Source organism: Falco cherrug, chromosome 15, assembly GCF_023634085.1.
Source record: "Falco cherrug isolate bFalChe1 chromosome 15, bFalChe1.pri, whole genome shotgun sequence".
NCBI lineage: Eukaryota > Metazoa > Chordata > Aves > Falconiformes > Falconidae > Falco > Falco cherrug.
Genome location: NC_073711.1, coordinates 2,539,517 through 2,561,471, shown reverse-complemented (window position 1 = coordinate 2,561,471; position 21,955 = coordinate 2,539,517). Strand labels below are relative to the sequence as shown.

General features: G+C 46.9%; 1 protein-coding gene across 10 annotated transcripts in view; it reads right to left on the bottom strand.

Annotated features, from left to right (window-relative positions):
• ARHGEF9 (Cdc42 guanine nucleotide exchange factor 9) overlaps nt 1-21,955 on the bottom strand; it is a 221,546-nt gene that overhangs the window by 14,712 nt on the left and 184,879 nt on the right. For all 10 annotated transcript variants that reach the window (XM_055727375.1, XM_055727376.1, XM_027809266.2 and 7 more), the window contains 3 exons: nt 17,428-17,559; nt 838-1,081; nt 63-131 (listed from right to left, as the gene is read on the bottom strand). In XM_055727375.1, coding sequence (XP_055583350.1) covers nt 63-131; nt 838-1,081; nt 17,428-17,559 — 445 coding nt within the window. The remainder of the gene's footprint in view (nt 1-62; nt 132-837; nt 1,082-17,427; nt 17,560-21,955) is intronic.

Sequence of the window (21,955 nt, the reverse complement as noted above, 5' to 3'; positions counted from 1 at the left end):
CAGGATTCAGCCCAGCCCACTCCACCCTCACATCACCAGGCACAGTGCATGTTGCCGGTTACCTTTTTGCTTACTGACTTTCTTTACTGTCATTGCCGCTTGCCGCTTTTGATTTTCAGAAATTTCAAAGCCTGAAAAAGGGAACACGGCAAACACAATTCAGAAGATTGCTTACAAAGCCTCTTTTCCTTTTAGGGAGGGGGAAATGTTCTGCACTGTTTGGCACCTAGGTGGTGAAGCATCGCCCAGTGAGATGGGTGTACGGGCAGGTATTTTACTGAAAAGCAAATCTTCCTTGAAAGGACAGCCCTCTTTATAATCTCACTTGTGCAGGGGCTGTACGAAGAGTAAGATTAGACCTATTATTATTTATACAGTATCATAAATATGCCCAGTGCTTCACAGCTGAGCAACACAAACTGAGCCTGAATCGACATTGGTTACAGTCAATTTATGGGCTGATGCCGAGGGAAGCGCGTGGCTGGTAAGTCATGGACTTTGCCCCGCTCCCACCCTGCGTGGGACAGGCCTGACCAGCGTAGAAATGATGCAGCCAGGAGACTCTGAAGTCAGATGGCCAAAGACTTCTTTCTCCTGCAACACCCACAGAGGTCCAGGCTTGAAACTACGGGCAGTATTTGTTTATTGAGGGCCAAAAATGACAGTAACTGAATTGGAAAGACACCTATTTATGGCTATGAGAGCAACCAAGGACATGCGAACAAGGCTGAACTGTAATTCTACTTCAAAAAAAAAAAAAAGTGGGCTTCTCCAACAGTTGGGGCTAAATTAAGCATTACCAACAATCTCCTTTCAGATTAATTTCATATTCCTCACCTATCTTTTCATCTTCTTTTACCATCTTCCTTTCTTCTCTGAAAGCTCTAAGCCATCGTAACTTCTCCTCCAGTTTCTTGGCAAAGAATAAGTGCATCTCCTCAGTCTCCTTGTTATGAAGTTTGAAGGCATTCTTCATGCTGACATTGAAGTCATCATCTCTCCCATCTTCTATATCCACCACTTCATATTTATCCATGTCTATGCGACCTTTGTAATAAAGAATATCTCTTCGTATCAGATCCTGTGGAGAGAAAAGGGAGAGATGGGTTGATTGTAAGATACTCACAGAGCCTGAACTCGGCAGGCCATTCATGTGAGGGCTGGAGAAAAGAAAGAAGGACTGGTGCAACGTGGTCAGATTCTTGAAGCCTCATCTGCTGGGAATCCATTTCTTGCTGGCTAAACAAACAGGGTAGATCATACGCATAAAAGGGCAAAATACAGAACCTCATGCTGCAAAATTTTGTTGGCAGGCATGAAGAAATGCCTTTGAGTAGGTAACATACTTCCACCATTTTCCATGCTGGGAGTTTTTTTCCACAGGACGAGAAACCAGAGCAGGCAGGCCCCTGGCCCGGTGGGGTTCCTGTGCTGTGAAGGAGGCCGCGTAGAGGCACGAACCCTGACAGACCGGCTCAGGCGTGTCTGGCGGTGCAGGCCGGGTAGCCCGTGTCTCTGCTTCCCAAACAGTCTCAGTCAGGGCAGACAGGTCTCTGCCCCTTCTCCTTGGAACCCATTTCCCATTCTTACACAACTCACCAATGGGAATCACCCCGACTCTCAGCTCGAAGAACTCCTCACCTATTCCTGTCCCATTACGCCCTGGATTTAACCTCTTGGTCCAGCTTCATTTTTTTTTTCCCTCCTTGATGTTTATAACCTTTACAATCAAACCCGTTCATCCTCATCTCCTTTCTAAGTTGATTGTTCCTGCCTTTCTTTTTTAGCAGCAGCTCATTTCTCTACATCGGGAAGGAAAAAGTAAAATAGTCTTTCATTATTAATTTTTCAGAACTCCTATGAGAGCACCCGCAGCTCCGTGGCTGTTTGACATGCTCAGTGCAGCCTCCGCCCCGTGCCGGCCGCAGCCACGCAGCGGTGCCGTCTGTTGGCTGCCACGAGCCCCCTGCCAAACCACCAAAGGCGCGTGCTCACGGCAGCTGGGAGACAGCAGCAGGTGGAGGTGGCACTAAAAAAAAGCATTTTGAGATCTACTGTATCAGTTGCTCAATCAAATTGTGGATGCTGCTAAACTGTAGTAAAACCCAGACATTTTCCTGTTTTCCTCCTTACCTTCTTCATATTTATTTTGACTTTGCCCACCAAATTTTGTACTGCCTTTCCTATAACTATTCCTGATTTATACTGGTGTAAGAGGAGCATTGGCCCCATGTCTCTACATCTTTATAGGATCAGATAACAAAAAATGATAATCAAAACCCAGAATGTTAATTATATAGTCACGACCATTTAAGGTGATTCAAGTTTCAAGGTGCATATATTAAAAAAGACAAATTCAGCAAAACACAATCAAGATTTCCTTTCTCTACCCACTCTCAAAAGCCAATAATTAGGTGTATTAAATTAAATTAACTCAAATACTTTTTGATTTTTGAGAGTGCCCTAAAGATAAATGCTGTATCAAAGGACTCGTTTAAGAGGAAAAATAAAATCAATGTACAGCATTTATTTACTCACGTAAGCTATAGCAGAGAGGTTTTATAAAGATAAGCAGTAGGTATGATTTTAAACAAATCAGTGATCCTGGGAAATAAATTGTACATCATAGTTTTTTTTAGCAAACTTGCTCATGGATCTGCCAGACGTTATTAACTACCATGAGAAAGGGCACGGTCCCAAAGCTCGTAGCCTTTAAAACCTGGCTCCTTCCACTGGAATGCTCAGGCTGGGGGGGAGGAATTCCATTAACAAATGTATTGTACAAATATCTTCCTCGAGTATGCAGGCTTTGAGTAGTGATGCTGTCCAAAACATAAGAAAAGGATATTTCAGGCTGAATATGCAATAGAAAATCTTTCCTGTTTTGTACTAACTTGGAAAATCACTTCTTTCCTCTCCCTCGGCGCCCAGTGAAGCACTGAGAAGAGGCTGTAAGCATCACACTAAACTTGTTCAATTAAATCAATACTGTGCACTGTGTTTGGATCTGAGTCTTGGACTACTTCTTAGAAACAGCATTTCTCTTCACCATACTCTCAAAAAACCTTGATAACAAACCTCACAGTAAAAAAGATGTGCTCCTTAAATTACCGATGCCAGCAACCATTCTTCTGCCCACTGCTGATGAAAACTTCCCAAACACAACACCGAACAGACTGTGCTTGTGAGTGAGATGGGTAAAGTGGGACCAAATGTACTTTTCTATACAATATTCATGATTATCTAGAGATTTGTTCATATAAGCTGTTACAAGAACAATCACAATCCTCCTTCTCACCTGGTTCTGAAAATACAAGGCTCTGTGCGTTAGCTTTTTTCTTACACGCACTACATATATTTTTCCCCCTCTTATCTCTCCGATTTTGATTTAGGAAATAGTATAAGCTATTTTTAATAGCTAATGCTAAGTGAATGTTTTAACAGCTTTGCGCTGTCCTATTTCCAGAGGACAACGCATCAGGTCTGGACATGTCTGACTAAACTGCTCCACACGCTTCCCCTCCAAGGCTGCACAGAGCAGGAGCAATCGCTGCCTCCTGCGAGGCTTCTGCAGTGCGTTTAGAGGCTCCTGTGTTTTGCAGGTATTGCTGAGTATTGGATGTCAAGAGAACGGTGTTGCCTAGGAGTTACTGAAGGAGCAATGAGGAGAGAATGGAATCACACAAGTGCTTTTGGAAATAAGATGGCCCCACAGAATATTATTGTTGGTGAGAACGCAATAGCAGGAGAGAACAAGTGCAGGTATCGAGATTGCACAAAACACAGGAAGAGGAAAGGCTGTGGTTTTGTCCTTGAGCACTGAGCAAGCACATGGGCGAAGTACAGGAAGACAATAAGCACGAAGCTCCTGCCTGCCACTTTCACTTTCATTTTGAGAAGAAACTTCAATAACAAATCTAAAAGAAATGAATCATCTTTGCTCCCACTGCCTCCCCAGAGCCCTCTGCCTCCAGCTTGGAAGGAACTTTCTGGTGAAGAAACAGCCCCTGGAGCTGGGGCAAGGCCCAGAGGAGAGCAAGGTGCTGACACGGAGGAAGATGGAACCGTTCGAAGAGGTACAGGAAAGCTAAAGAGCTCAGAGCAAGGCATGCCTGATGTCACCCGAGTGCGGGTCGCTGCCCTGCGCCAACAGCGCGTTTCCTTCATCCTTCCGCTAAAGAAGGACCGTTCCCCACTTGCTGACCACAAACTCCAACACCGGCACCCCAAGTTTTTAAGAGATCCTTTGCTTTTCACAGAGTGGCAGAGCACATTCACGTCTCGGTGGATAGCACGTGTCCACACGCGGAAGACACTTCGTACACAGCTGGTTTTGAGAAAGTTCAGCCCATACAGCACACTAAGAACTGTAACAGATGCCATTTTTAATGGGCTAGGCATTTCCTAGCTTCTCCCTTCCTCTCCTCTTCTTGCCAACACTCAAGAAATGCATATTATTTCCCAACTGACTAAATTTTAATGCCCATATTATGGGAGGCATAATAATTATTTGATCTGTGGACATTTGATCACATATGTTCCTACAGCTCTTAAAGAATAACATGTTACTTAGCCTCCTTAGTGAAGCATGGGCATCTCCAAATGCACTTGGCTTACACTGTAACTGATTTCAATAAAATGTAAGGAATTCATTGGGGCTCCATGAGATATGTACAGCAAACAAGGCCAAACCTCCGTTTTAAGGAGCTTTTTATGCATGTGGACAAGAGAATAACAATTCAGGGAACATGCTGGCAATGAAGGTAATGCTGCTTCCCGTGATTCCTGCCAGACGCAGACGGAAAGCCTGTAGCAGTACTGAGAAATGGACCTTGCTGTTCAGCACACCGTTTTTGTCGAGCACAGGACTACCTTCCCTTTCTTCGAGCACGTAAGCTGAATCAAACGAGCGCACACAAGATGAAGGAAAGCAGGTGTGTGGCTGAGGATGAAAATGGATTGTTTAAACAGACTGGGATAAGAACTGTATGTCAGAAGGACAAAGCACATACGTATACACAAAATGGAGATTTATCAGCTATAGAAGTAGCCACACTGTCAAAAGGAGCTCAGGCTTCGAGGAGAGCAGAAATGGCAGCTGGGACAGGCTGTTGCTGTTGCTCCTGATTATCCCAGGGGTAACACACGAGACAGTTAGGAAGAAATTATTAAGATAGAGAATTTACCTTTGTTTATATGCTGGCTATATTAGTATAGTATGATATATTATCCTGTCCATAGTCAAGCCAGGATGACGACTAGCTGGCTTACATGGCCCCATTCTGACTGTCATACAAAATTATTTTTTGTAGTTAAATTGGATAAGTGCAAGAAAATACAAAAAGACACACTAAAAAAGACTCTCAAAACCTGATCACTGGGGAAAGGCCAAAGAAATGGGAGTAATCTAGAAAGGACATAAATAAAAAGAAATGTGCTACTGGTACTCCAGAATGTGAAAGCTGCTTCTCTTCTAAGGATGCTGGTGATCAATTCTTCTCCATTTTGATTGTGGCTTGGCTTAATTTACCGCAAGGGAGAATAGGGTGAGATACGTGGGAAAAAATCTTTGTAGCTCTAAGACTAGTTAAACACTAGAGCAGACAAAATAGGGAAGTCTTGGGACAGCATTCTGTGGAGATTTTCAAAAATAAGGTTAGACAAATATCCATCAGAGATGATCTGAGCATACTTAATCCTGCGAAGGGAATAGCTAATCTCCTGGGGTCCTTCCCAGCTCTGTATTTTGATGATGTCTAAGGGAAAGGTGGCAGATGGAGGAGAAAATGGGATGAGAGCCGGCAGGATTAGCATGGACTGCAGGGGTGGTGCGGGAGAAGCCCCAAGGCGCAGACCAGGCCAGTGAGCGCGAGGAGCAGCGACAAACCTGCAGTCTCTGCACACAGCATCCAGAGTGCGTTGCACGGCTCTTACGGAAATTGATGCATCTAGGTCATTTGCACTTATTTGTCTAAATATGATCTTTTTTTACCCTACAGCTTCTGATTTCCTTTTCTTTCCCTCGCTGAGGTTAATTAAGCTCTTCTGAATAACGCTCTGCAGTCTGTTCACGTAATACTACTAAGGATTCACAAGGAAAAGATGAAGCCAAAAAAAGTAGCATTTGATGGGAGCACAAAACAAAGTTTTGACACATTACGTAAACCTACCACAGTTCTGCTCTCTGCATTTGCTTTGTCGGAGGTTACAGCTGAAGTGCTTGTGCCTGAGGTAGCGGCTGTGCTCAGGGAGATGTACCTGCCTGTGCGACCTGCTTGGGCAACCTTCTCCTGCTCTCACGCTGCCTTAAATATCCCCATTTCACTGTCCCCTCTCTGAAGGGGTGGGGGAGGACAACTTTCCGTAGCTGCACTTGAAAGAAACATATCTCATTTGTGACCATCGTAAAGAAGCCAAAGCTGGAGTTTAATTGGAAAACCTGGAGATCAGAAGTTGGGATGTGGCTTCCACAATGAGTTATGCACCTACCCCCAAATTATTGGGGTGGCTATAGATATCTGTAAAAAGGACTGCATCTGTAAATCAGACTGTTCAGTAATTCTTAGTGTTACATCGACTGCTACTTGTCTTGAGCACTGCTTTCTCCTCCTGCTCTCTAGCTTTAATCAATCACTTTTCTTCTGCCACGAGTACCCCAGGCCACAGCTGCATATGCCGGGCACTGCCTTTGCATGCTGTGGTTGTGCAGGACCCTGTACGAGTCAAACCCTCCCGTGATGCTGCAGAGGAAATGTAACATGAATCACAAGCAGGGCAATCTGCCTGTGCTGTCGATCGCTACTGCAAAATGACATTAGAATTAAAAGCTGTTCAACGGCTTAAGCAGCGCACAGCACCTAGGGAGGAAATTTCCTCCTCTGTCAGAGGGCACAGGTAAGCACTTGAGAGGACCGAGCCTGGTACGTGTCCTGGGTCATTTGGTCCTGTTGGCTTTGCATGCATCCATCCTCATGCGTTTCAGAAACTATTCATATTTATTTCTTAGCGGGTGGCATGCAAGAATGGATGGGGAGATCTTAAGTAAGGGTTATGATTTTAGGATGGCACATTTTTTTCAAGTGCTATGGTTTACTCCATGCTAGGTCACACTCTACTTCTCACACATAAAACAAATCAATCTACAAAACGCAAGTGGAGAAAGAGCCATTTCCAGCCGTGAGTCATTAGATCCCTCTTAGGAGCTGACAATATATAAGATGCCAACCACAGAATAATCCTTTACAAGTTTATTATTGCGTATGTAGGTTATCGGTTCTCCCGTTATTAAATCCTGTGTAGTCCAACGGCAAAGTAGTTTCAAAGTGACGCGGGGAGGAACTGCGTGCACGGCTGCAGCCAGGCCTACAGAGCACAGCTCCCAAGCCTGGCAGGGCTGGCTGCGCACCCTCAGGTGAAAGGCAATTTCTCCCTCAGACCTTCCCCCTCTATAATGGGATAACGGCATTTGCTTCTTTTACAGGGCAACTGGGAGGTGTAAATAAGTAATCAGTGAAAAACACATTGAAAGCCTTTGATGGTGGATCTTTAACAGCTCAAAGCCTTGTAAGAACAGCTTAGCGTTACACGTGCTCTGGGGTTTGGAGCTGGCAGAGCAAAGGAAGGCGGAGAGGAGGCTCTGCAGGCACCAGTGCAGCCCAGCACAGACCCCTCCATGCCTCCTGCAAGGCAAAGGGCAACTGAGTAACATGCCACAGGGTGGCTCTTCTGCTGGGGGTTGTCACTCCATCCCATCCCGGTCCCTTTACAGAAGATCATCCTAATAGAGGTCTGAGATCTTCCTGCCGCACTGAGTGGGGGTGACAGCGCAAAGGTGCACAAGGGGGTTCTCCCCTCACTCCTCCCCACCTGAGATCATGGTGTGGGGTGAGGAGCGTTGCTGGTGAAGCAACAGCCCTTGCAAGCACTCATGGGGTGGGAAGGCTGAGCGTGTTATACTGCATACGCACAGATAAAGCAAAGCCAGAGCTCACCTGAAATGACTGATAATTGAAACGTAACACAGACAAGGCAGCAAGGTAGCAGCGTGCTCGGTGTAAGAAGCAGCAGTCCCTGCAGACTGTTTTTGCCCAGAAGATGATGAGTTCTTCAGGTACCAAAGGAGAATGGGCATCCAAGGATGAGGCTGCAGAGGGACCCCCCTACAGGCAAGCTCTACAGCTTGGTGAATAGTTGATCTTGAAACAGTTGATGAACAGTTAATAACTGATGCTGAAATTGGGAAAAGACTAAACCGGGGTCCATAATAACTGCACCCAAACACCAGCCCATGATTTGGAAAAGGCAGAGGTCTGGAAAAGGCTGAGCTGGCTTTTGCACTAAGAAGTGGGTGTCAGACCCCTCTCTGACAATTTCTCCTTGACCTGGGCAGTGACTGCAGAGCTGAACAGAAGAAGCAGAGGGAGTGAGCAGAGTTTTTCAGTTTACTCCTGAAATTTGTCCTGATTTTCCTGCCTGCCTGCTCTCTATCTCCACTCTGCCCAGCCTGCCGTGAGCAATGAGAGCATGGCACACTGCCACTTCGCCATGTCTTTGGGTATCTTTAGTCATAAGGGCTTTCAACGTTCTTTGGCTTTAAAAAAAAAGATTCAGAGCCTACATTTTTAAAATCTAATTTACCTTAAAGCAACCCTTTGAAGAAAGCAGCCCAGCTTGCTTTTCATGAACACCAAAGATACAGTTTTCCGTAACATTAATTCATTTAACTTAACCCTACTGATTGTTACAACAGGACAGTTACACACCGCTCTCATCAACCTGGCCAGAGCTGAGTGCATTGCAAAACTAGGCCTCAAGTGAGACCCTCAACTCAACGAACCCTTTTTTGTGTTTTTGTCCTAAATATTCTTGATATCAGAAAATAAATCTAAGTCCTGCTAAGTGGCTGTCAGCTTTGCCGTTGCCCTGTCGGACACAGCGGTTTGGGCTGAGCCAGCCTTTAGGGGCAGGGAAATGGGGTCTGTGCAGTGCCACCTGAAAATGCGATGAGGGACGGACCACATTAGGAAGAGGAGGATGTTAACACCACCTCCCCAACACAACCTCGGCCACTCGCTTCCTACCACTAACTTCCTAGGATAGGCCAAATTGTGGCAAGTTTCCCCAGGGGCTGCCGTGGGAAGAGGGGAGCCGAAATCTCTGTGCTATCAGTTTACGTAACTCCTCCTCGCACAAGGACAGCTGTGCTGGGGAGGTCGGCAGATTCCTGCCAAATTATTCAGCAGTGTCTGTCTCCTGAGTTGGGAAAGAGACGTTTGATTCATCCTTGCCAGCTCCATGAAGCTGCAGTGTGGGATCCGAGTGGGGGAGGACTGGAGCTGAAAGCATTTATGTGGAAATGCTATTTTTGTTGAATGTATTTAGTGGAACATCAGTGGCATTTTGATGCCTTGTTCCACCTCAAGCCCAGTCACACTGGCTGCGAAGCAGTGAGGTGAGGGCGAGTGCACTTCCAAAGAACTAATAACAGGAAAAGATGGGAAACCCTGCTGCAGCCACGTCATTTGGTTTGGCCCCTCCAGTTTGTTCCCAGGGGCTTAAAATTGTGCTGCTGAAAGGCCACAGCAGAGGGAGGGTTAGATTTTCAGCTCTGGAGGTTTCACTTGTGGGCCAAACGTACACCCACTGCAATTACAGGAGCGATAAATTAGGCACAGAGTATATTGTATAGAATCTTGCATATCTGTATGGCTGCATGAGTAGGCTAAACCTGTTTCTCTATCCAGAAAAGAGAACACAGACTGTGAGGGACTCTGAATTCAGCCTTTTCTGGATTTTACCATTGAATTAACAACTAACAACCTAAAGCCTTCTCCCGCCCTCCTCCAGCGGGCTTCTCTGGCCAACCCCGATGTTTTTCTCCCTACACCTCCCGCATCCCAGTGACCTCGCTGGAGTCTGCTCATTCTGCTCAGCTGTTGTACCCCGAGCAGCGAGGAGGCAGCTCCTGCCTCCCCCAGTCAGCAGAACGGCAGCAGGCGCCGAGTTGCTGGCTCTGGCCAGTCCAGCCCAGCAGCACCACTCCTGCAAAACTGCACTCAGGGCACGTAACCGGCACATGCGCATCCCTGTAAAAGGGTCACTGAACAAATGCATTCAGGGCTATTTTGACTATTAAAAGTTTTCTTGACTATGCTATATCTGAAAGCCAAAGTACTTTTTTGTAACTGTTTTTAATATATATCCTGTCAATTGATGGAATTCATCCTTCACGTTCAGCTACCGGCTAGCCAAGGAGAATGACAGGAGGATCAAACTTCCTTGCCGTACTCTACAATCTGGACCCACAGGAACCTTGTCTGCAGACAGCACCGGCTGATCAGCTGGGCACGAACGTGGGGCTACATCAGTGGGGTGGCGGAAACACTGTTCTCTAAAAACTTCATTTCATACTTTGCTTCAGGGCTGTGGCCAAGGACTGTGTTTTCTTTGGTTTTCTTCATGCCCATCTTACGCTATCGCACCAGCTCGAGCAGCAGCACGCCCTGCGGGTCCCTGCAGCCCACCCCCCAGCCTCTGCTGAGCCGCTGTTTGAAAACAGGCAAGCGCAGCCTGACCCATTTTCCCACCCTGCTGCAGGCTGGACCCAGGCCTGACCCTAAACCTGGCGTTTCAGGGAGATCTGTGTTACTGGGAAGGAAAGAGAATGGGTAGGAGGTGCTGTGAATGTCAAATGGTGTTCCTTGTGGGTCAAAAAGGCACTTAAAGTAATAAGAATTGTCCCAGTGCTGTTCTGTGTTTGCAAACAAGATTTTCGGCTAGCCCCTGAGACCTATTTAGCCTGTAATAAAAGCAGGGCCGTTGTTTTGGTGCAAAGATTACCTCAATGCTTTTAACAGAAGCAATATGGGAACTAGAACTAGACCTTCGTACGCTGAAAGGGCTCAGAAATGTCTCTTTTGTCTTCCCATTTGGAAACCTGAACTGCAACGGAGTTTGACAGTATTATTTTATTTACTCCATCTCCTACAGCACAGCTATTTCTGGCTGACTGTCTGGCTACCGCTATTAAGCTGGTCTCATTTTGCTTATCCAACCTGCTTTGCTCTGAGAGCTCAAGGGAAGACAGCAATAGCAATAAATCACAAGCTGGAGTTTGCATTGCCTCTTGATTACAAGAGACACATAAAAAGTGCAAATGAAAACTAAATGTGCTTCATGCAGTCACTGATCTTTTTGCACTGTCAGAAAACACTAAACACAGAGCCCCATCAAGGACTGTTCAACTCTTGGTGTAAGAAAAGCACAATTTGGTGCAGAAACTCCGTTAACCCTTCATACTCCATACTGTCATTTCCAGCCTAGTGCCACAGTGCTCTCCAGGCCATTGGGGAAATTCAAACTATTACCCACAACAGAAAAAAGAAGATCCTCATCTATTACATGATAAGCACCTCGAGCATCCCCCAACATAACAAGCTATGATCATAATTAATGCTGCGTGTCACAGTCCTGGATGTTAAGTACTATGATTTGCTAATTTAAAGCATCTTGGTGTCAAACTCTTTCAACTTCAGGGTGAACAGAAAAGTAGACCCTGTGCCTTTAAGGCAACATCTTTTAATGTTACCATCATCAAGGATTGACTTCATTTCTTGGTAATTATGGTTAGCATGTTGGAATATTTATTCTTCCTTCCTGATTACAGACATATGGTAAGTCAAACTGAGGCCAGCACTTGCTTCCTACACAGTTTATTCCCTTCTTCCTCTCCAAAAGGTGTTTTTGCATTAGGGTAACCCAACTGAGACTCTCTTCTGAAGAAAGCACCACTTTGTCCTCAAGCACACTGCAATGTCCCAGCCTCTGGTTCAGGAAACACAGGCAGAAAATTTGTAAGGGGAGTCTGACATTAATCCAACAGCTGAAAGTTGCTCAGCTTTGCAAAGAATATCTAAACCATGAGCACTCCCAGTGGCTCTTTATCAGCAGCTGTAGACATCCAAACTCATGCAGTGCTCCCCTGTTGACACAGGTTCTGGAAACATTCTGCAGTACCTGCCGACACCCACTGGTGTTTAGTGTTGCGTTTATTGAACACCGAAATGGCCGACACGGGCATTTCATCTGACTGATCTCCTCACTTCTTAGCACCAGAAAATAATTCAGTGGTGATATTAGGAAGTGACCAGTGCTGTATCTGAAGGCAAAATCTAAGCTAAAGAGATTTATTTGTAAAGCTCAGAAACCATTTTTATTTGTGAATATCTTCCCACACAAGTTGCTTTGCAAGATGTTTGCCAGGAATGAAAGCTGGCTGCCATAGTGTCAGCTTCTCCACCTGCTGCTACTGCTCTTACTCATGCAGCCCTCATAAATCTTACTGCAAGTTTCCTGCTTAGAAGAAAGACTTAAATATACCCATACTGGCGGAAATAACATCTGTCAAGCACATTTGAATGCAGCCCTTTACAACTACTCATTTTCACAAACTAGGTCTCTGCCTGAAGTCCCATCAGTTCTCCAAGCCTTGGGGGTCATGGAAATGCATTTGGGATTCCTCAGTCTGAGGCAGCAGAACTTACACTGGCAACTCGGCCAGGGTCTGCGCTTTGCTGCTGCACCCGACCAGTGCCACCGCTCCTTTCCTGACAGCTGAACTGTATTCATGGCTAGTTCATCGTGGTCATATTAATATAGTCATATAGTTCAACATAGTCACATTAATAACTACACTAATATCTGGTTCTTTGCGTGCAAATGAACCGTCAACCAGGTAACCACCCAGCTGCCCGTACACTCATTCACAAAGACAGACCCTTGGCTCAGCTCACGCTGCAAAAGCTGTTGGAAAAAATCCCAGGAGATGCAGCCAGTGGGAAGACAAGGACATTCATGTTCAAGTAGCTGCCCCCACCAGCAGCTCTCGCTCCATCCCACCCCTCTGCTGAGCAGCAGATCACCTTTACGAGTAGAGCGAGCAATAGGATACAAGGGGGTGGTTCCAACCGGCAGGGATGTGTGCGCACCCGCTATTTCAAAAGGCCAGGCTGACACCGAAACCTCGCTTGAAATATTTGGGAACAGCTAATAAATACAGCGAGCTCCTGTCTGTCAGATGGCTGCCTGGCATTACTGATGACCTTCTGCAGGCGTATCAAGCAGGGGAACAGCTAGGTGATACTCTCAAGAAAAATGACCCTGCGAGTCATCCCCCCTCACAGAAATGTCTCGGCCAGAGGTCCAACAAAAAAAGCCGCCGTAACCTTGAAACATTTTCAGACATCACCAGAAAGGTATGGCGCAGCTTCTGGGAAGTAGGGCATAAGGGCATATTCAAGGCAGACGGGGTTATTTGGAAATATGTTAATTGCTGCAGATTAAAAAAAAGCAGATAGCTGGATACCAGACATACCTCCATAGCCAACAGACCTTGTTCCGCAGACACAGGCAACATGGGACAGATCAGCGGGAAAAAGAAACAAGGTAACCCCTGGTAGCAGACCAGAGGAGTCCTGCTGGAACTTTCCTAGGCCGTCTGCCTGTAAAGCTGATGGACCAAACAGGGACCAACAGATGAATGCGAGAAACAAAGATGGTTTTGAGAGTGTGGCCTGTGCCTTGTCTTTGGAGCCAGGCAAAGGAAGCTGAGCAGCCGCACCGCACCGCAGCCGTGTTCACTGCCTGCCACTGACAGCAGAACTGCCTGGAGGAAACCCAAACTTACACGGGACTGGGGGGACATGTTGCTTTGCACCCAGCGCTCACCTTTAACAATGGGTACAAAATGAGTTGTTACCGTGGCTATAGATAGATTTTTAATACTCCACCTGGGTTCAGCAGCAATACAGCCAGCCCAAAGGCTCAGCCACCTGCAATACCGGCACAAAGAAGGGTTGCAGGCATGCATGCAGCAGCGCGCTCTCTTGGGACTGATCAGCACCTGGGTTGGCTGGAAGCAGAATGCTGCTGAAATTTTGGCAGCAAAAGAGAAACTGACTTTCACTAGCTCTTTTCCAGACACTGAAGTAATTCATATACCTCTTCCCAGACTTAACACACATCTACTGGTACCAGCGAATGGCACTAACGCCTAACCTCAGCCTACAGCAGCGAAGCTGATTCCAGCCAGTTTTGCCACATAGAAATTATTTCGTCTTTCACTGCATGAACTAGTGAGCAGAAGTCTGACATTCTTTGCAACGTGAGCCCGCTGTGTAACAGGTTTTGCAGACAAGAGAGTTCAAAGGGAATGACAGAGAATACCAACATCCAAAATTGTCACAGAGCTTATGATATCCAACAGTATCTGCTCCATCAGAAACTCATGTATCAGTCTCTATCAAACTACAGAATCCATATGTCTTACTAGAGGATTCAAGAGCAGAGCTGTTGCAGCTGCAAACATCCACCAGGGAGACAAACAGGTAACGAAGGCGAGGATGACATGCAGATAACTGCAGTGAAGATCTGGAGGACGGGAAGATCTCGTTTGAAATACATGCTTGTCTTCTAGAGCCTCTCAGGATATCTAGCATACTTTCATCAAACTTAAGTATATGTGACATATTTAAATAAGGAATTTGTTTTAGTTCCTTATTTCTATAAAAAAACTTTTTTGACCAATAAAGAGGTAAAATTCAACCATTATAATTCAAAAATAAATGTATTCTTAAATAGACTGTGTCATGATTCAGGATGTATCACACCTACTAATTTATTATATATGAAGAAAACCCACATATGCAGAAGATCTTCCAAAGAGGAAGATTCACTGAGATGTGCCATTTTGAAGTGGTACCAAAGCTGAAAATTTTGACCAGGCTTATTGACCAAACAAACCTCACGCAAAACATAGGTCTGGCTGTCCACAAATTTCCTCACTGCCTGTGTCTAGAATAAGAGGGGTGCTGTTCAATCTGCTGATTTGAAAACCTCTGAATGACTTAATTTTCCCTGTACGCAAGGCAGAGGAGCTGCCAGACCTGGACCAGCTGAACTCTGAGACCTTCTGGAAATCTCAAACTTCCCCTTCTGGACTCAACTCCAGTTCCCTGAGGGTTTGCTGAAGTGGGACATGAACACATAGTGCAAGCTCAGGCCGCTCTCAAGCACTGTAACCCCCACAACTGGGGCCAGGCTGTGCTGCAGATGATGCCAGGACATGGGGCTCTGCCCACACCTGGCCAGGCAGAGCTGGAACACCAGCACCTCAGCCAACCTGCTGCCTTCTTTCTGCTCTTGGGGACATGTGGGTCATACTTCATATCTCTCAGAGAAGCATTTTAAAGCATGGGGTAAGGAAGGACAGCCTCCGCTTCCTGCACCACGACATACATGGTGCTTCACTGAGGAAGCCCCAGGATACAGCGCACTGGCTCTAAAGCAGAGGTTATCCTGCTAGATGATTGCCTGCTGGGATCTGAAACAGCAAAGCCTGACGCAAGGGTCAAGACAACACAGGCTATAAATCATTCAGATTTGATTTATATAAGATGTTTGATCCCAAAATGTGAGCTAACACTCCTCTGCATTCCATACTCTGACAATCTTTCTTAATAACACTCAAGGAGAACCCAGCTGTAACCCCATCTCCCCTCTTACCCCAACGTGCTGAAAAGCAACAACTGCAGTTTGATGCTAGAAAAAAAGAGATGCAGAAGGAGAACCTGCAACGAGGTATGAACCCTGTGCCCACGGTCCTGGGCTCACCAGATGACTTACCACCCTCTGCCCTGGCACCCTAAAGCTCAGTGGGCACACTGTCCCACAAGATCTCGGCTAGTGGCAGAAGAGCCCACCAGATCCTGACATGGAGCCAGTCTCTCTGCCAGGGAGCCCCAGACTACTGTGCTGGCTCCGAGACAGCTGAAATCTGCAGGGCGTCTTCCCACGAAGGCATCTCTTGTGCAGCATTGCCACACACATCACAAAATGCCTTTTGAATACATAAGGGAAGAAGGGCAGTGTCACACTAACGCTGTTTGCATACTGATACAACCTTCTGAGCCCCCGGCAGCCTGCTGTGAATTGCTGATGCTCTCCACCCATACTGATAACCACGACAATCCCAGCTCTGATTTTCCCAGGAGTTAAGGGAACGCTCACTATCCCTCTGGCTCAGACCCAGTGCAAGCCAAACTGGATGCTGACTTATGAAAGGGTCACAACCAAAGTGCAGGAGGTCAAGATTAAAAATTAAACCCAGCTGTGTACTTCCAGACGCATTTTGACAGTTCTCTGAACATCTGACTCTGTTATTGTTGCTCTGTGGTTTGTTTTTTTTTTTTTTTTAACAGAGCCAGGAAAGAAGTAAAATGCACAGCAATGATGAGGGAAAAAATAAGCCCATGCATTCCAAGAGGCAAAATTTCAGTCAACCATGACTCAGGAGAAGAAAGTGCCACCCACTGAACGGCACAGGCCACAGCTCCGTACACCACGGCGGCAGCGGGCAGTGATGCCGTGGTGAGTCAGGACCCACCCCCACGGCCACCCACGCGCTTCCTGTGGTGCAGGGCACTCCTCGGAGGGCTGCCACGTGGTGCAGGTCCCACTCAACCTTTCCCTAGCATGTGAGATGAGACAGGAACGCAGTCCTGGTGTGTTTGGCTGGAGACATCTGCAGCTCACCCTCGCTGCCACTCGAAGCCTGTCCAGGGGACTCCCTCTGCACACTTATCTGTATGGCTGCAGTGAAAGTGTCAACGAATCCCTGGTCTGTCAGCAGACAGAGGCGTAGGGGATTTATGAGCTCTGGCACTGCACTGCGAACACTTGTGATGGTAATGAGCTGGGATCACCTTAGCGGGACTACAGCAATACAGCTATGATGCTGCTGCTTAACACAGTTGCTCCAGAACACATTTCACCTGCTGCTATTAATACTACAACACAGTAACACCAGTATTCCTCACTGTCTCTCTCTACCTTCACGATGGGCTTAATGCCCTATAAAATCCAGCACAGCAGCTACATGAGGATGAGGCTTAAAATGCATTTCACCAAGTGACAGCACATATACCCTGCTACGGACCAGGCTTCTGCCTGATATTTCTTCGAGAGGCAGCAATCATGATTTTAATGCAGTAATTGAGTTGTCTGCCCAAGTGCCAGGCTTCATAGTTCACACAGAAATTCTAGGGCTATCTAATCCCACATCATATGCTGCAGCCAAAATCCAAAAGTAGAAGTGAGGCAACGAGCCAAACAAGGGGCACATGAGAAAAAGGCATGAAACGAACAAGTGGAGGCTGGATTTGCATGAGCATAAAAATCCCTCTATGACACTATACTCACCATCCTGTAATTCAGTGTTTCTAGCACGTGGGTTGCCCTTCCTCAGTGCTATCCATGTCCTCTTCTTGCACGTGTAGCAAATAGCCACCTTGCCCTAAAAACCATTTTGTACTGGGAAGCCTGTCCGCAGCATGTCCTTAGCCATGCTGCTTTCTCCCTGGATGTCCTTACCTTCTTGCAGAGAACCATCTGGTGATCAAAGAGAAAGAAAACACGCTGCTGGTTCCGTCCATACGGCTGGTAAATCCAGGACATCTCTCCCGTGTAGATCAACTCTGAGCTGCGGTCCAAGATATCGTCTCCCTAGAGGGCACAGAGAACGAGGCCGAGTGAACCGCCACTCCCAGCCAGGGCAGTGGATACGTTTCTCTTTGCAGGATGGGGAGAAGTGATAATTAAATAAAATTTTGATCCTTCTGCACCTCTCAAAGCTACCCCATCTGACTTCAGACCAGAAACTGGTGATATGGGATAATTCTGAAGGAAGGGATATAAATTAAGTGTGGACACCCAAAGCATGGTCATTACAGTTTGCATTGCGGTGAGGAAGGAGCTGCTCCAGACACTGCCCCTTCTCCCCTCTCCAGGTACCCCCAGACCCTGGATCCCGCTGCAGGTGCTGGTGGCATCCTGAGAGCAAAGCCTCGTTCTCCTGCCCACGACAGAACCACTTTGTATTCAGGGTAACAAATGCCTTGGCAACGCCTCCCTTTAGAATAGCATCCCAAAGCGCGTCCCCTCCTGAAATCCCAGGCCAGCTCCCAAGTCATCTACAGCGGGGTATCAGCTCCCCCTGCTCAGGAAGCTGCCAGAACCCACCCCTCCAGATTGTTGCCTCGCTTCCCACTCATTCAGGCAATTACCGTCCCTTCTCCCAGAGCTCCCCAGAGCTCCCCACCTCCAAAATCTGTCAGGATCACCCCAGCTCCTTGGGCAGCCCCCACCCCCGCCCCCACTGGCACGGCCTCCCCGGCTGGCTGCCAGAATGCCCTCACCCTTTCTCTGCCTCTGGCTAACGCTTGTTTTCCTCTCTGATTTTTTTTTAAGGATTCATGAGCAGATGGTCTTGAAAACACAGCGCATTCTCTCCCACTCTCAGAAAGAACAAATGCAGTCACCCTCCACTAATTGGGATGAGTTGGACTTTTTAAAAAGTTAATTAAAATCTATTTATTAAAAATGGGTGAATTCACCACCACCTGCCCTGTGGGCATCTCAGTTATCTCTCACTCTGAAAACACCACAGAAGGAACTGGGATGACTTCAGCTAAAAGGTAAGGAGCAGGATTCAGGAGCAAGTGAGAAAAAAGCTTGGTGGTTTTTTTTTTTCTTTTTGGCTCTAAAGCTACTGCAGTTCTGGCTTTGATGACAAACTAGAACCAATTTCTGGGACAAGACCATCCCAGAATCTCAGCAAACCGCTTGTAAAGGTTCAGCCAGCTATGGGGGTATCTAGATAGACATGCTTTTCTGGTACTGCTTATGCTTGTAGGTGCCAAAGCAACCAAGAGCCATCCCCACTCCCAATTTCTTGGTGAGGATTTCAGACTGCTGTTCAGGTAAATGTGTAATTAACCTCTCAGCATTGATTGGAAGCGACTGCCTGAGTCCCTGGGCCCTGTGACAACAGCAACTTCATTAAGTCACTGCATCATCATGCCGCAGCACAGACTTTCAAATCACCTTAGCGAGGTATTTATCCACCTCTCTATCTCACTTCTGTAGCTGTGGTACCTGCCGGCTTAATTAGGGATAACCTCCCAGGAACACAGAGGGTCATTCCCAGAAGGAACGGGTCGTGCATCATGCAGTGTCTCAAGAGTGTGGTGTCAGGGTGCAATTTCAGCCATGGTACCTCTTGGCCAGGAACCGGGGACCCATGTGCTGTTGCAACAGCTCACGTACACACAAGCCCTTGAACAAGAAGCCTCTGAAGAGAACACACCGGCTCCCGAAACTGTGGGGTTTCCTGGCTAAACATGAGCTTATATGAAGCAGATTCGTACAAGCCTATGGATGGGAGCTTTTATGAGAGGGGGCGAGCCTAGAAGAGGCTGGCTGCTAAAAATAGAAAGCCAGTTTTGTCTTTTACTCCTGTGGTAGCATCTCAAGCCTGAGGACACACAGGACTCTGTAAACACTTCTACTTGATTAGCTGAACCCAAACTATGTAGTCCCTGCAAGCAATATAAAACAAAAAAATTCAGATCTGAAATGATAGGATTTGTATTGCATTTCTTCTGTTGGAAAAGCAATTTATATACAGTCCATAGGCTAGAAATAGATGATTACCAATGCTGGGTTAGCAAATTTGGTAATATATATTGCAAATAGTTTTGGACTAGCCTGCAGTCCCCAAGAGCAGCATCTCCATGGCCCTGCCTGTTCCTCAAGCCCTGGGCTGCTGTAGCAATACACCAGCATGGTTGCGCTGCTAGAGCCTCCTCGAGCAGATGCAGTGAACCTTGAAAGGCATTTATTTTTCCCCGACACAGTTATACCACCTCTTTGAATAGCATGAACTGTCTTCTGCTAGTGGAGCGTCCCTAGCAGGGGGCTGACAGGGTCAGCGGCAGGGTGGCAGGCAAGGAGGGAAGCGTTTGCTTTTCTGCTCCGCTGCTAACGCAACTACCCCAGCACACCTTGAGACTCGGTCCTGACTTGAGGCAGGCTCTCTGCAGTGCCTCTCCAAAGCCACTCCTAGGCTTGGATCCCTCCAATCCTATACAAAACTAGGAAAAAATCATCTTTTCCACTTTTTTCCAAGCAACTCCTAGAGAGGCTGGATCATCTATAACCTTCTATAAGTTAAGATAAATATGGCTAAAAAAGGAAGAGGCTGAACTTTTAGTTACTCTGCACTTGCAGATGTCCTATTGACTTCAGCAGCGCACACTGCCAAAGTGGCCAAGAGAAGACTAGATGACCTCCTGAGGTCTTTTCCAACCTGAGCTATCCTATAAGCCTATAATAAAAAAATTCAGCCCTCCCCAGCCTGCTTCTAGGGTTTTCGCTGTGCACCCTGCTACATACAAAGGGCAGCAGAAAGAAAGCTGACTCCTTTTCTTCATGTAATCACAGGCAGAGTCCCAACTACTTGCTGTGCAATCATGGGAGCAGAAGGTCACCCAGACCTAGGCTGGACGTGTGCTTCATGCTCCCTTGAGCTTGCCAGCAGTAGAATGACATATCAAGTCCTAGGGCTAATCCTGACGGTTGCAGCAGAGGGTCAGCTCTTCTGCTGCTGCTGCTACGGGAAGATGTCAATCCACAGCTCCTCAGTTGTGCTATGTGCACCACTTTCTGTAACAAGGAACTGGGAGGAACCAAAGGGTTTTTACTAGTGTCATGAGAGAAACACCGCTGGGAGCACCAGCATAACAAGGGCGGGCGTGGGACTGCGAGCTGCAGCACGTCACACCTGCCGGCCTGCCCCACTCTGCCCCATGAGCAATCCCTGAGCAGATGCTGTCCCAGGCTCAGCAGCACTCAGCAGCCCATCGGACCCGCTCCCCTGTGCCCGAGCCCGGCTCCTGACATGGCTCTTTGCTGTCACCGCTGGGCACAAAATCCCCTTCAGTAGTTAACATTCAGCGAGCAGGGCTCTCTTCTGCCTGACACTGCTGTTCTTTAATTAGAGATTGACAGGATGATTAGCACTCTGGGCTACAGAAAGATCAGAAAAAGGAAAGCAAGAGAAATGTTGTCCTTTTCAGCAGGCTCATTTTTTGATACCTTCTGTTGCTGGGGGGGGTGGGGGGGAGAAGAAGGAAAAAAAGAAGGATCCGTTTCAGTCCCTGATACGATTTTTTTCCCCAGGATGATTTCTCATCAGGCTGTCTTCACTTTGAAAACAGTACGTTGGTTGCATGCATCTTTTTTTTCCTCATGTCATTCTTGGATTCAGTAACATAATATTAGGCTGAGGCCAACTATTACATATTACACAATTAAGGGCACAAAGTCTTGATTTAAAGGACCCGTAAATAACAAGAATGGAAAGAAATTTAAAAGGACAGTGTTCATTGTATTTCTCGAGTATATGTATTTTCCCCTTCATGTAAATCTAATACTCTTGAAACCTGCCAAAGTGGCAACCCATGGGAATCTTGGGTAGAAATATCCAGGTATCTACATAAACCAAAGTAATCTGTTTAAATAGCAAGTTAAAACTAATCCAAGCTGATGAGCAAGGCTCCCCCCTGCACCAAACATCCCGCCACTGACTTGGGGACCTCCACAGATCCCCTCCCAGGGAATGGGCACCACATTGCCTCCCTCCTCTGAGAAAAAACTTGGACTGAATGGGAGGAACATGTTGCTGGCAGCTGCCACGAGGGCTGGAGAGAGAGCCTGAAATGCTGCAGGGATCGCTGCTTCATTTTATTTTTATGTGGTTCAAGAGCTTTATGAAAAGGCATACAACAAAGCTGAGGTATGCCAAAGCACAGACCTGTTTTCCATCTCCACATCACCTGTAATGGGCACCCAGCAAGGGTGCAGTTGCACTCAAGGCTGTGGTGGGCACCTAAGTCATGCCAAACGAACAGCAAGCTGCAAATCTTGCCCAGGAGCAGCGCCGCAATGAGCTGGGCACTGCAGCACACTTGCCAGCATGCCATCATGGGCTTACAGGAGCCACAAGGAAGGCAGGACAGCGGTGAACATGCTCCTCTGGTGGCAGTCCAGCAAAGACTGC